This window comes from Seriola lalandi, unplaced genomic scaffold (genome assembly GCF_002814215.2).
Source record: "Seriola lalandi dorsalis isolate HSWRI2012SDOR001 ecotype SW California unplaced genomic scaffold, Sedor1 jcf7180002054663, whole genome shotgun sequence".
Taxonomy (NCBI): Eukaryota; Metazoa; Chordata; class Actinopteri; order Carangiformes; family Carangidae; genus Seriola; species Seriola lalandi.
The window spans coordinates 1420679-1436055 of NW_019525216.1; the positions used below are offsets into that span (position 1 = coordinate 1420679).

General features: G+C 42.4%; 1 protein-coding gene across 1 annotated transcript in view; it reads left to right on the forward strand.

The window, feature by feature from the left end:
• The window catches only part of LOC111665941 (adhesion G protein-coupled receptor L3), a 209455-nt gene that overhangs the window by 54073 nt on the left and 140005 nt on the right, over nt 1-15377 (forward strand). Inside the window, exon 3 of the mRNA XM_087177926.1 lies at nt 2345-2573. Within this exon, the coding sequence (XP_087034052.1) occupies nt 2519-2573 (55 nt within the window). The 5' untranslated portion in view covers nt 2345-2518. The remainder of the gene's footprint in view (nt 1-2344; nt 2574-15377) is intronic.

The following is a 15377-nucleotide window of genomic DNA, read 5'->3' on the forward strand; positions in this document are numbered from 1 at the left end:
TCTAAGTAACACCTGTGTAAGTAGTTGATGTAGTCGCTGCTTTATCCGTTGTGCTGTGAGATATAGTATGCCGCAAAGACACACACATATGCATGCACGCAAGGAGCTACAGCTTCTCATTGTCTTCTGCTACTGTAACAGCCTCTATCTGCTGCAAACAACAAGCCATATGCCAACAATCATGCCAGACAAATCAGTGATAGTTTGTCTTGTCTGATATATTATATATATATTTTTTTTAATATGTTGCTCTGCCTGTGCCTCCTCTTCAGTCTGTAGCCCTGCGACCAATTTAGAACTTGTCCCACAGTATAAACTTCAGGTCCAATTTGCCGCTTGGACGGTGTATTTGAATGTGATTATTTTGGGAGTAATGTATTTTTTTGTCAAGGGAGTCACAGTATCTGATTTGATGTCATATTTAATTTAGCTCTCCGGCAGCTGTCAGAGCGTTTTATAAAAAGCGCTGTTTACTCACAAAGATGTCTCTTTGATCAAACGCACTCTTTCACATTGCTATTTTAATGTCTTTAAAGTCCTGCCAAAATATATATATTTATATATATGTACACGAGGAATAAAGTCAACAATACAGGACATGTGGTGGTTCAGATAAATTGTTCCAGCTCCAGCTGTTGTTCACTCGTGGACCTTTGCTGATGAGCACTCTGACTCTTAACCTCCTAATATTGTCCAAATGGTCTGTGTATGCAGAGACGGATACTCTCTTAAACCCATTAATATCTGCTCAAATAAAAATCTGATTACTCTAATCTAGGATTTTTGAATTGGGATTAAGAGCTAGATTATGAGATGGGAAATGTCAGCATGCACTGACACAGGAAGGAGAACTGCATACAGGGATGGATGGTCTGATAAAAGCAGAGATGTGTTTTTTTATTATTTTTTTTTATTTTAAATTGTAATGTTGGTATAATTTGAAATTTTGGAGTCAGTCATCTTCCCAAGTGGCTCGTCCTTTGATGCCGTGCTCACATTTTGACCTTTTGTAACCAGGTTCTCTGGCATCCCACAATGGAATTAACTCCCGGCAATATCAAATGCAGTATGGAATGCCTAATGTGCAAGGATAATGCTTGTGTAGAGGATGGCGGCATGGTGTGCGCACTTTGGCCCGTATCGTTTCGCAGAGATTATATGTCTGCAGCAGATCATGGCTGATAGTGGATAATAGGAGGGTTCGGATGGTCTAATCATCAAAGCTGACTTAACTTTAATATCATGATATGGGTTTGATGGGGGATAATCTTGAGAGTCTCATCACAATACAGATGACGACATCTTTTATCCCCCTCTAACAGTGTTTTTCTATATTAATACTTCACTTATGGGATGTGGAGTTGCAAATTTTCACGCACCATTTTTTTTATTTATTTATTTATTTTTTTAGTGTTCGACACATCCAAAGTGTTAATTTCATCAGCAGTCACAAGGCAACACCATGTAAATCACATTCGATGTTTTCCGCTCACTTTATGTTAACTAGCAGTAGCTCAGCGATGACTTCATTTAGTGTCGGTGGTTCACTGGATGACGGCACTCTCGTGAGCTTAAGCAGAGGTCGGGAGGAGCTCCGGCTCATTCATCTCTCCGCGGGGGTATGTGGTTAGCCGTTCTGTTGAGTGGGATTTTTTTTTTTTTTTTGAGAACAGTAGTCATTTCTTAGACATGTGCAAATACATTACCAGGTGTAAAAACTCAAACTGTGAAGTTATGGCACATTTCCTGTGGGAAAGGGGAAGCACCGCTGCGTTTCTTATGTCAGTTACCATCAGGCCTTGCAAGAAAACACACAAAGTCTGGAGCACATATGCGCGTGCAACGATACATCAACTCCACACACACACACACACACACACTCACTCACACACTCATGCTAGTCCACCAAAAGCCCAAAGCAGTGCGTGCTTCATCGCTCACTCCTTGTCTCTATGTGGGGGTGATTTGTTGGTAAGGTGGGGGAGTTAACACTTCGATGAGCAAACAACAACAGAATATCCAAAAATATATTTTGCGGTTCGCACAGCCTTCGTGTTTGGTTGATCACACCCGGTATGACTTCAGCTGACTGGAGATTGAGCAACTTGCACCGTGTCACTTGATGACAACTTGAAACCCACAAAGCCATAAGGACTGTGCATAAGGATGAGAAAGCCATGGTGCACCCCATCTGTCGTGTCTCTTACTGGGGAATGTTGTGCTCTTAATGTTGCTGTAAAACAATGAATCACCAAGTAGAAGTTTTGCTGAGACCCTCATCCTCATTCACTCAAATTCCTGTGTTAAGCTAACATATCGTTTTCTTTTTCTTTTTTCATGACAGATTTTGGAAGGCATCTGCCACCGGTACAGCAGGGCTTGTGGTGTCTCGGGAAGAGTGGCGCAGTGGAGGGAGCCGTGCCATAAAGGAAGCACCCAATTCGGGCGTTTGCCACCAAAAGACTGAGCACTGAACTCAACTGGGAACTTCAGCAGCGGGCGGTAAGAGGAGGAGGCCATGTGGACCGCACGCCTGCTAGTCCTCGCCAGCCTCTTCGCACCAGCCGCTCTGGGTGAGTTTGGCTCATCGGAGCAAGAGCGTGTTTTGTCTGTGTTTGTGTCTGTGTGGATGTGCAGATGTGGGCACAAAAACATGCCCCTTGAATTTTGAGACTGGCATGGTTTGAAGCCATATCAGAATTTCATCCATCTGTTATTTAAGTGCTAGATTCTGTCAGCCAACTGCGATTAAAGCCTCTGACTTTATGTCTGTCTCGTTTTCACCGTCCTATCTATCTCCGCTCACTAATTAGCAGTTTTTTACTGCCTAAACTCTGTGAAACTTTTTTTTTTTTTTTGCTTTCTCTCTCTGTTTCTTTCTCTAAATTTTCGGTCTATTTTTAGATCTGTCCCTCTTTCTACTGGCTCCGTCTCTTGATCTCCTGGCAATTGAAAATGAACTGAAAATTACTTTCAAAGAACCATTAACACTGCTTTGGCTTTGTGGTGTATGTTTAGGATAGTGAGAATTGTAGGAGGAGGAAAAAGAAAAGATTTATTTTATCATTTCAAGCATTAGGAGCTTAAGATTAATTTACAAGGTCTTTCTTTCCCCATGTCTCGGAAATCACTGCAGTTTTGCGGCGCTTCCCTTTTGGCCTCCTGTGAATTGTTCTAGAGGCAAAGTAAATTAAGTCATTTAAATTAAGATTAAAAGAAGTCAATGGTGGCAGTTGCCTGGTTTGAGAGCGTATGTGTGTGCCTGTATGTGTGTGTGTGTGTGTGTGTGTGGACGTGGAGGTTGGTCACAATTAGCTAGGGTTTAGATATAAGGAATGTTGGGAGTGGGGCAATGGCCCATAAAAATGTTAATTTGATATGGGTAAAACCATTAATGGGAGATTTGAAACTAATTGAATTGTTTTTGTGCCGTGATATCTGCGGAAGGCAGCGGTGGCAGGGTTCACCATCCGCTGCTAATGAAAGCACACTTTACCCGCCATTGTTAGTTTTGTGTTGATGCTCAATAGAGAGAGGTCAGCAGACAGCTATATGTCATGCATATCTCTTTATAGAGCTCTATTGACCAGGGGCTGAGGCAGCTGAGGTTGCATTTTCAAAGCGATGATAGAATTTATCTTTGTTAAGAAGTCAGTATATATCCAATGACAATGTGGGTACCGGTAATTTGATTGGTTCAGTGTTATGTGGGCAGGCAATAAAAACACACTGCCACACAGGCAGTTAAGCAGCTGGACACCAACATGGTTAGCCATTGTTGTTAGCCATCTGTGATTTGAACACTGCATTAGTTATGTGTTTCAATTCAGTAAGCTAGGCTAACTAGCTTCAACTTACTCTCATGGAACCTAGTTAGCCTGGCTTGCTAGCTTCCCCTTTAGGAAGAAAAAACATCACAACCACTGCTCCCTAAACTGCTGTCAACTTTCTGCACACTGAAAAGCCGTATTGATCTCTTAAAATAACTTTTTTTCCAATTCAAAAAATCTATTGGCAAGAGATTTGCAACATTTACAAGCAAAATCAAACAAATATACAAAAAGAAACGCTAAAACAAAGCACTTATTGATGATTTGATTTGTACCCCTTGAATAATTTCTCCATTTTTATTCCAGTTGTGCTTCATGTAGTCTCAAGATAGTTTTTTTTTTTTTCAATAGCCTACTATTTGAACTATTTATCACATCCTAGCACAATTTATTCAGAGAAATATTAACATGCAACTCCACATCCTAATATTTGCCATACCGTCCAACACCAGGTTCAAGGCACATGTGAGCACACAAACCCCACACACTATAAGCAGGGACACACAGGTGAGCATATCCATGCACAACACCGCCTGTGTGTGGTCAGTGCCATTGGTCCTTATTGTTTTAACCTCTTGACCTTATGTTTGATTAGCACTGGTTCTAAAGTGCCGTCTACAACGGATGCGTCAATCACGCGGCATGTAATCATCTCTCGACCCTATCCACACAAATCTTCTGCGCATTTGTCTCTGCGGCATTTTAGCCCTCACATTCAGACATTATATCTTGTTTTAAGAAGTGTACACAGTCTTCTAACTAGAAATCTATTTTCCACAAATACAATTGGAACAAAAGGCATTTAAGCATGTCCTGGGATTAGAGTGATTCATTTTGAGGCTCCACTGGCTGGACAAACATTAGTTGTGGTCTGACAACCAGCCACAGCCAATTAGAAAGTGTCATGAGGGGATGGATGTGAAGTGGTTCAGAGAAGACAGACGTCAGAGAAATGCTGCTGAAATGTGTCTGTTTTAGACGCGCCGTGACAGTTTATTTAAAGGAAGCAAGCTGTGTTTCTGCATGTTATAGCCCATTTACCACAAATGTAATATCCACATTAGTGCTGAATTACTTTTTCCAGACATGCTTTTGAGTTTTTCTCCATAGTCTTCTGGATTGGTGACTGTATTTTCCTACATACCAGACCACGATTGATTTTAGTGTATGTCAGTAAGGTAGGAAAAAAAAAAAAACATTCATCAATCTTAAAAGTTATTTAGAAGCATTTGGAAAATGGTCATCAGCGTGCATGATTTGTCATAAATGGGGTGAAACATGCAAAACCACCTGGACAACCCTTTAAATCAATCATTCTGCGTTGTTACTCTTCCCCAATAATTAATCACTCATTGATCCCAAAAGAATAGTTGACATGGAACTGACAAACCATCTAGTTTCTATGGCTTTTCATGCTGTAACTAATGTCCTAAAGGAATCAGCATTAAGCATTTCAGGCCTGTTTGAACATCAGATTAAGTGGTTAACACTGCAAGTAAATAGTTTGGCAGTTTTATTAAGAAAAAGTAATCATTTAACACCCAGGCCTGATGCTATAAGCAGACGCAGCCAGATGTTGCCAGTGAATTGTTCTGCAGCTGTGGAAGCTTTACTGGGAACATTCACCACAATGTCATTGTGCATGTTTCTCCCTGAGAGCGTTGGAAATGTGTACTCCAGGGGATGCTGGCCTACTTTGGGATCTGTAGTCCCTTTTGTCTATATACAGTCAGGCACGGACATGCACTCACATGTGCACGGATGACTGGAGTCAAACACAGGGACTAGCTCTGTTTCTGTTGACACACATGCCAAGTTTCACATGTTATAATCACAACGTGCTTTGCAGAAAAATGCACACAAATGCACATACCGTGTTAGCTAAGAGCCTTGCAACTGAAGCTGTGCGCGTCGTGCTGCCCTTTCTTGTCTTTATTTGTATGTCAACACGTACCCAACAGTCTGACACTTTACGCTCGTGTGACGAAAAGGAAGAATATTTCTGGACAAGCATCACAGCAGCGAGATAAAAAAAAAAAACAAGTCAATGATAGAACGTAGCTTAGGGAGCGATGGGGATGTGTGGGTGGCGGAGTTATGCCTCTTTTGTTTGTGTGTGTGTGCGCCTGTGTATGGGCTTGCATGTGATTTGTGTGTGTGTCTTTGCGTGTATATATGCATGAGTGGAGCTACAAAGACTTGCAAGATTAATAAAAAAGTTCCATCACAGATGCTGTCACTGGGGCGAAAAAATAAGTAAAAGGCATCCTTGTCATTGTTTTGGTAACAGTGAATAACAATGGAAAAGCAATGCCCCAAACACTCTGGCCATGCCTGAGCAGCACATTAATCATGCGTTTCTGTGCATGTAAAATGCTCCAGGAAGGATTTTATATTCATTCCACTTAATACCACCCCATGGAATCAGAGACGTAACCGCTATAATGGATGACGACTCGTGGACCAATCCAAGACGCGAAAGCGTGAAGTCTGACGCATATTTTTCATGGTCAGATACCAGTGCATACATCAAGCCTGGAAGCAGATATTGTCCTGCCAGGGGGTTGGGTACGTAATGAGGGATGGATGAGACAGCGAGGCAGATGTGTGCCAGACGCATCTGTTCAGCATATGTGTGTGTGTGTGTGTGTTTATGTGGGTTTCTGCGGCTCTCAGAACATTGCCAGGTAAACGGCAGTTCTGCAAAAGGGGATGAGAAAGACAAAAAAGCATCCATGTTGCTTTGTCTTTACCTTTCACTCTACTCCATATACTCTGTTGCACAGCTCACGCAAAGTTGAATCCAAGCCAGCACGCACCTTTACAAACGCCCTCTGTTGCTCACGTTGCTGTACCAGCACCAATATGCTAAGGTTAGCTGTATCAAACCAAACAAGAGCATTAAACTCGAACGTCAGCCTCATTGTTCCCGTAGCCGATCCACTTAATTAATCTCCTTGTGCCAGGGCACCGACTCCATCCGCCAAGGCATCCCTGGATTTGCCTAATTTGCTTAATTAATTAAACAAATGATTTACTTGAGCTCATATTTCAAAGCGGGAGAAAGTTCTTTGTAGAGCCCACTGAGGCTTGTACTGTGTTGTTGCCTCTTGAAGCATTGAAAACAAGTGTGCGTCGGAGTGGATGGATGTCAATCATTCTTTTGCAGCAGCATAATGTACAGACAGATACAGCACTTCAATGAGAGTGAATTCCGTACGCATTTAAATGGGACATTAAATCAAGTAAATAACCTTCTGTGTTTTATAGAGGGGGAAGTACAGGGGCGATTGCAGTTACACTGTTTCACTTTGGTGAAAGTAAACGGAAACATAGTTTAATGGCTGTAAGATAAATTTTTCAGGTAGAGGAAAGCAGGTGTGATATATTCTGAGGTGAAGGGTTAAAAGTTACAGAAGTACAAACAAAAAAAATTTGGGAAAACTCAACTACCAACTGATTCCCAAACAATAGCTCACAGGTGCAGATGCAGTTGAGCAACGCTCTTGTGAAATAATGGCTCCCAGTGTTTGGCAGATGTCAGACTCAACTCAAATTTCAAGCACAATCGCATAAGACAGCTATTTTGTGATCACCACAACAGTTTGTTCACAAGCTTACATATGCAAAAAAGCACAAAACACCATTATCCACAGTTATTGAATCACTAAACTCTGCTGTGCTATTCATCCTCAGGGGGCCGTGACTTGTCTGTACAAGATCTCACGGCAATCCATCCAGTATTTGTTGAGATATTTCAGTCTGGATCAACTGACATTTCCAGCCTCCTCGTATGCCTCGTTCACACTGGATGAGGCGGCGGCGGCATGTGATTACAGGTTTGAAAATGCGACACGCGACATCCCTCAAACTGGTGCTTGAAATGTGGCATGTGTTGCACATGCTTGTGCAATAAATGTCAAGGCCGGGGCCACAAAGGTACTAAACAGGCAGGGGCGGGAAAAAACATCAGCCTGTGCACGTTGACATTAGTCTGTCCCCCGTGGTGCGTGGTCACTGCACTTGATCTGTTTTGGCATGAAAATATGGCACCATATGTGATGATAAACACAAAGGATGATAAGACAAGAGAGTCTATTTTTAAACAATGAATAAAGAAGTGCTGCTTTCTTTGACTTACAATCCACAGATATGAATCTAATGATAGAGCAATTTATTGCCGGCGCAAGGTGTCGTTTAAGTAATTTTGTTACTTGACTTTCAGATAAAACTTTGATTGCTTTGAAAATGGGTTTGATGATATTCTTAAAAATGCCACTGGTTTAAAGCTTTAACAGATTTTTTTTTTTTTTTATTTGCCTCTCTTTTTCCGAGGAATGGATTATGATTTTTCCCATAAGCCACACCATGCTTCCTGAAAATAGATAATAGTGGTGCAGTTATGGAAAAAATTACTTCATTTTTATACCCTACCCTGAGGGTGGCCTCCACAGCTGTCATTTGGATGCCATTTTATTCCATAGCTCCTTTCTGAATGTTAATTTGTTTTGTGTTTTGTGTAGCAGTTTTAGCAGGTCTCGCTCTGTCAGGACATGTGGCCTTATTTGAATAGAATTGTTAGATTTGAATTCAAAGTAAATAAACTGGGACTGCGTTCGGTTTCTCTTCTCACTTCCATGTTACTCCTCAAAACATTTTGTGTGGCATTTGGCATGGAGCTCCGAAATCCCCCTCTCTTTTTATGTTCTTCTATAATGAGTGAAAAATCAATACCTGCTTGATACGGGGAATAAACAAAATGGCCTTTGCTGCCCATGGCATCCGTAGTGACTGCTTGACATTGCCAAATTGCTGTCAGAACTTGCAACCGAAGAGGAATGAGTGACAGCAACATTACGAATGGCAGGGTGGGGTTAAATACTTCTGCATGTTTTATAGGTGACCGCACCGGGACCTGTGTATATCTTCCAAATAAATGAATTAGACTCCTCGTCCACTGAGTCCAGTTGCAAAGGCATAATTTGGTAAGCACTGAATGATGCCATTTAAAGTGGACTTTCCGCTGGCTGAATGGTGTTTAATGAGGACAGATATTGACAGCCAGGTCAAGTGGCAGTGGATGTTAGTTTACATTACAGGCTGCATAATGTGCGCGTGCGCGCAAGTGGCATGTATGTGTTTGCGGTGTCTGGAGGCTGCAGAGAAAATTGCTCAGTAACCCCACAGACCAGCTCACAGGGCAAAAATGGTGGGCGTGCAATACCACAGGGTTCCCGACACTGCATAGCAGCAGGGGTCAGGCAGTAATTTTTGGGGTGTGGGCGGAATGTGAGGAGCAGGAAGGGCAAACAGGAACCACGCGGAGAGACAATGCAGCGACCTATGCTTTAGTCAATTTGTGAAATTAATTACTTTTTCCTTCCCGAGCCACGTTGTAAAATCTATACGAGCAACGTACTGTATGCTTTTCATCCCTCACCTGTAAACAAAATCCAACACGGTTACATATGCCTTCATATGTGATATATCTGAATTCTGATGACACAGGAAGACGGGGAACATCACATGTTACATTTTGCAGTGTTAGACACTGCAGTGCCGTATGTGCAGTTCTATCAGCTTTATAATCATGGGTGAGGGTATGATGGTGGTGTGAGTGAAGCATTGTGGGGCTGTCTGTCCGCCCACCCACATAATGAATCGCTGCTGCAGCATCACATGAATACGAGAACTGCCTCGAGGGCATGCTATATGCATTTTGCTAATTATTCAGATTAGATTCCCTGCGTTTAAACATGTTGCTAATAACATGCACTGATATTTAAATTTTGTGTGTGTGTGTGTGTGTGTGTGTGTGTGTGTGTGTGTGTGTGTGTGTGTGTTGGGTGTGGGGGGGGTCTTCCTCTCCTATAATTTGATATTTATCTACATCTACACAGCCCAAGATCACAGATAAATTAGTACAAAATCTTAATACTTATGTAACATTTTATGCAATTTGATTCAGCATAGATTAGGATTTTGTATTTTTAGTTTTTTTTAATGATGAAATGTAATGAAAATAAATCAATTATTTCCTTAATTTTTTATTTCAAATGCTGAATCAAAAATGCCCCTGAAGCTTTTTTTCTTCTGCCATGCCAGCAGAGGTAGTGAAACGCACGGTGTAACTTTTCTGGCTCGTCCATGAGAAGGATGAATGAAACCGTGCCTGTAAACACAGCTCATGCAATGTAAAGACCACATGAGCTGTTCGAGCAACTCCTGTCTGTTACCTTCACATCAGCCAGACTGCTGATCAGGTTGTAGTGTTTTTTACATTGTTCGGGGACATTGAGACCTGTAGACCTTGTATCAATGGAAGCTCTCCGGGAGCCCGTGAATGCCTTCTTCAGCTTATGTAACATGTTGCTACTACACTGTTGTGCAACAGCAAACAGTGAAGTGCTGTTCCAATCGCCCCAGCGACTCTGATACACTGGCACTTTCTGTTGATAAAAAAAAATAATAAAAGAAAGATTCCACGTAATGGCACCCTGTCACCAGGACAGGAAAGCAGTCTTGCAAACAAAGACCATATTCTTTTTCTTTCTTTCTTTTTTTACTTAACAGTACAAGAACATGTAAACAACTGGCTCTCTGCTTTCACTCGCACATTGTCAGGAAATCGTGATTATAGTCCTGTATTGTGTGGTGCATGTGGGGTTGTCGCTGCAGAGAAAAGTACAGGTACAGTACCTTCCCAAGTAAGACTTAAAGAACGGGGGGGGGGTGTCTGTGTGTGTATGTGTGTGTGTGAGAAGCGATACCATCTTTATTTGACCTGCCAATTGGATTACCTGTGAAACAAAAGGAGTAGAGGATTTATTAGTTATCGCTTCTTTTGACATTCCTTTCTCTTTCTTATGCAGCACTTGCGCTGTCAGGGAGAATTTGAATGTGTTCACACACACAAACAAAGAATACCGAAGATCAGATGCCGCTTTGCCTCCAACTAAATTTCACCACGGATGCAGCGGGCCAATTATGGGCAAGATGGTGTGTGACCCTGCTCCCTGTTCCCTCAGCTCCGTCATTGAACAAACCAAGCGTGCACAGCGACTGATGATTTCGCCTCAGCAAATCAATAAGAAGTATTGTAAAGTCTGCATTTGGAACAAAGAGGTGGAAAGGGAGTTGGTGGGGTGTCGGGGGGTGCGGGGTGGGGGTCAAATGATACTGTGGCACAGATTAGCCCGTGAGACCTTGAGGGATAAGAAAAGGAGGGAGCGAGCGATAGAGAGGTGGGTGGGGGAGGTGGGGCGATACTGGAGATGGCCTTCAGTATGGCCCAGTGGCCTTGTAGGGGGAATTCAATACCGCCATTGACAAAAGAAGGCTTCCATTGTGGAGGGACCAGTCTCCTTTGGGAAGCTGTTCCATTTCCTTATTAATTGTGCTCTCATTAAAATAAAAGGAAGGAGAGAGGGGAATGGATAGCGCAAGAGTAATGGTAGCTCTTCAGTGTGGCCTCCTCATTTGGAAGGATGCCAGGGTCAAGTAGTTTACAGTTCCAGCGCTTTGCACACAGGATGGAAAATACACTGTAGTCTATGTGTTTTATGTACTGCATGTATGGTACACACACACACACTAACACATTCCCTCCCTTCATCTTCAGTCTCTTCCACACACAAGAACACAAATCTTTCTTACTGCTTCCTGTCCCCCCACACACACACACACACACACACACACACACACACACACACACACACACACACACCCACACACACACACACATACTCCGCAGATGTAGAGTATCCAGGCTCTGGTGGGTCACAGCTCGGCCTCCACAGCTGTCAGCCATGGGAGGATTCGTCAGTCTGTCCAAATACACTCCCTAAAGCAGCCCATGACCCATTGCTTAAAGGATAATTCTGGTTTATCGCAACTTCGGCAACAAAAAAACACGAGAAGTCAGACAATCACATTTGCTATAAAGAAGATAAGCATGTTTATTGAATTTAGGCATAAAAACTGAAAGTGAGTGCATCCAAAAATGTTGGGAATAATCTCTAATTGCAGAAAAGTCCCCTGTATGGATGGTCAAAGATGAACCTGGAAGTTTGTCTACAAACTGTGGTGGATGTTTTTACAACAGGCCCGTGGTTCTTGGCTCAGTGGATGTTGCCGTATTTAAGTATTTAGAAAACTTATTATAACTAAGAGAAATGGTGTTCTCAACTATGAATTTATGACCCAAGCTGCAATAAGCTGCAATGTTCAAGCAAGTGTAGAGACTGACATGATTGGTTGGTTGCTTAGCTACCCCACAATTTAGTAAATCTTGCCAAAACAAAAAATCTTGTCAGCTCACCTTTAGACAACTAAATATATAATCCACTAATTGTTTCAGTCTGAAACAAAAACCCCAACTATTCTCTTTGTCATGTGACACTAAATTCATTATCTTACGAGTTTGAACTGTAACTGCGGTTTAATTGACGATGACAACCGTATCCTCAACAAAACACGCACGTCTGCTTCTTCAGAAAGCGCTCTCTGCTTATTATATTCAACATTTGCTTTTTTTCCATCCATATCTTCCTCCAATTGTTCCTCATATTTTGTTTGTGTATATTGTACAAATCTGCAATGTAGTCCTTAAAATGAAAATGGCAGTGACTACAGTCTGCAGTGTTCCATCAACCCTCTTTAAGGATGTCCTTCATTAAAAAAATTGTTTTTAAAAAGACCCCACAGGTCATCTGTGCAAGCAGCTTATTATGGCCCATCCTTGCGTTTTATTGTTAGGAAAACCTTCAGTGGCTGTAGCAATTTTGATGGGAGCAAAGGAGGAAGTATGGTGATGTAGTATATAGTACATACATATGTAGTATATAAGGTCAGGATGGTTTGGACGGATGGAAGGGGCATATAATCAGCATTGTTTTTTTGACCCGTAGCCTTAACCATGTGTTTATTACTGTAACCATGGCGACAAAGTTCCTGTACGCCTTCTGCCGGTTCACTCCCGTGGGTCTCGGAGGATTGGGATAAATGACCTATAGCGTTGTTTAGGTTGGATGACTTATTGATGAATTGTTAATGCAAAATACAGAGGCCAATACGTTATAAATATAAATACATTTCAATATTCAATATGGTCTTGGTCTTTTTACTTTATTATCTGCTGTCTTTGTTTTTCTTCTCCCATATGGATCTGCAGCTTGTTACAAGCTTTGTTTACGTCTGATAGCTCTCAAGTGGTTAAGATGTTTGTGCTTGTGTGTGTGTGTGTGTGTGTGTGTGTGTGTGTGTGTGTGTGTGTGTGTGTGTGTGTGTATGTGTATGTGTATTTTTTGCTTATGCTCAGCCAAACTGTCTGGTTATCTATTGGATTGTTATCCCCCTTTTTTTTTTGACATGGGCTATTCTCAGCTGAGATGGAGAATACTAAAGTGATGTGAAGATGTGTTTTTTCTTTTAAGGAGAGGGGGATGGGGGTAGAGGGCAGGAGTCATACGCTTCACAGACATCTCCCTATGCCTGAGAGCCTACAAAAGACCAACTGTGTCAAATGAGAAAAATTGCAGGTGCGCATTCCCCAGTGGTGCACTCCCTCTTTCCTCCCACTCTCTTCACACATTAACACTTACAAGTACACACACACATACACACACACACACACACACACACACACACACACACACACACACACACACACACACTCACTCCGTGATCACTGCCCCTCATTCGGTGGCGGGAGGAGAGGAGGAGGCGGAGGGGTGGGGGGTTAGAAGGAGATCCTTTTTCACTGTGATAATACACTCCTTTCTCTGCTGCGAGATGGACTGAGGAAAAGGGTTGAAACCGGAGAGGCAGAGTGAGCGATGTCATTCCACAGCAGGCAGCAGCATCAAACAATATAGCATGCCATTTTTATAGGCCCGCTACAGATGTTTCTCAGCTGCATGTTAGCCCCCGTGCATACAATGGTGGGTATTTTGTGTTGGGGTCACAGTGAAGGTCACGGGGGCCGCCGTTTAACTGGGAGGTCTGGATTTAACCCCCCCCCCCCGGCGTTCATTTTTATTTATTTTTTTATTTTTGTGTCACGAATGAGTAACATGGGAAATACAGGCACATTATTCACATTTTTGCAGCAATCCGATGTGTAACTCGCTGACATTCGTTGCAAATGTTACACATCTTGTTTACAAGTGGCCCCTACCACATGGCCCCTTTAAATGAAGCAGTGCAACCGTCTGTGACACGTCGCACCTGTCAATGAGATACGTACGGTGGCCCTGAGAGCTCAACGCGCTGCAGCTTAAGAAAAAACACATGCAAATAAAAAAGAAAAAAGCGCCCCGCAAATTCAGTCCGACAACACAACGGATGTGTTTCCAGCAGACACGAGCGCGGGGCCCTGGTTCAAGTCCAACCCTTTGCGCCATGTCATCCCCTCTCTCTCTCTCTCTCTCTCTCTCTCTCTCTCTCTCTCTCTCTCTCTCTCTCTCTCTCTCTCTCTCTCTCTGACTCCCGCTATTGGAATTAAGGCAAAGGTTTAAGGCTTTTAACTTGAAAAGTCACAATTGGGCATTGAGCAACAACTTCAAGCCACACTTTTTAGTGTCCCCTGGAAACACTTCTGTTTGTGTTCTTTTTTTCTTTTGCAGCGCATGTGATGATGTTTTCTGAATTTGCGGTGGGTTTGTGTATTAGCATGTGTTTTTTTTTAAGTTGCAGTGCGTTGAGCTCTCAGGGCCACCGTAGACGTGAAGAGTGATTTCCCCTTCTCAGATTGTTTAATATTAAGAGTCACAAGATGATTACCTTGTTTGGAGTTGTACCTACCCTGAAGTTGTATTTCACTGACATGAAGCATGATGGGAAATGTAGTGCCAAAAAAAAAAAAAAAAAGGCCCACAAGTGTAAACAAGTGGGCTAAGCCGCATAATTATATCCCTTCAACATGGTTCTTGTGTTCATGTAACATGGACATTTTCCTCTTTAAATCCATATATACTGCAGGTATTTAGCGTACTCGAGCATGTGCCAAAAGATGGTATTTCTGGGATTAAGTGGCTTGCCCAGGTAACACATGTAGTGACTGTGCTTTAAGCCTCAAAGTAAAGGAATGAAAACTGAGCCGTACACATCCTGTTGCTGATGTCCAGACGACTCTGGTGGTTGCGGGACCGTTTAAGATTGATATACATGGTTTAGGGGAAACAGTTCAGGCCTAAACAGATATACGCAGTCACTGAAGCATCTCTGTTTCCCAGTAACAGGTTTGCCAAATAAATTAGCTGTTTTTTTTTTTTCTCCTTTTTTCGAGGTGCAAGCCTGTCTCAGTGTGTTATTGTATCACTCATCACGGCTCTACACCTGCTTGTGTGAAACCATGTGTGGCATGTTTGGCGGCAAAAATCTCGCATTCCTTCCCATTTCATGCTCCCTATGCTTCCTCGCCGGGTTCCAATATGCCACATGTTAAAGAGTTGCGGCCAGATGATTTGATGCATGAGCGCCACGCACATGTTGCTTCATACATATTCACCGCTCTTTATCCCCGCACAATAACCCCGTGTCTGATAC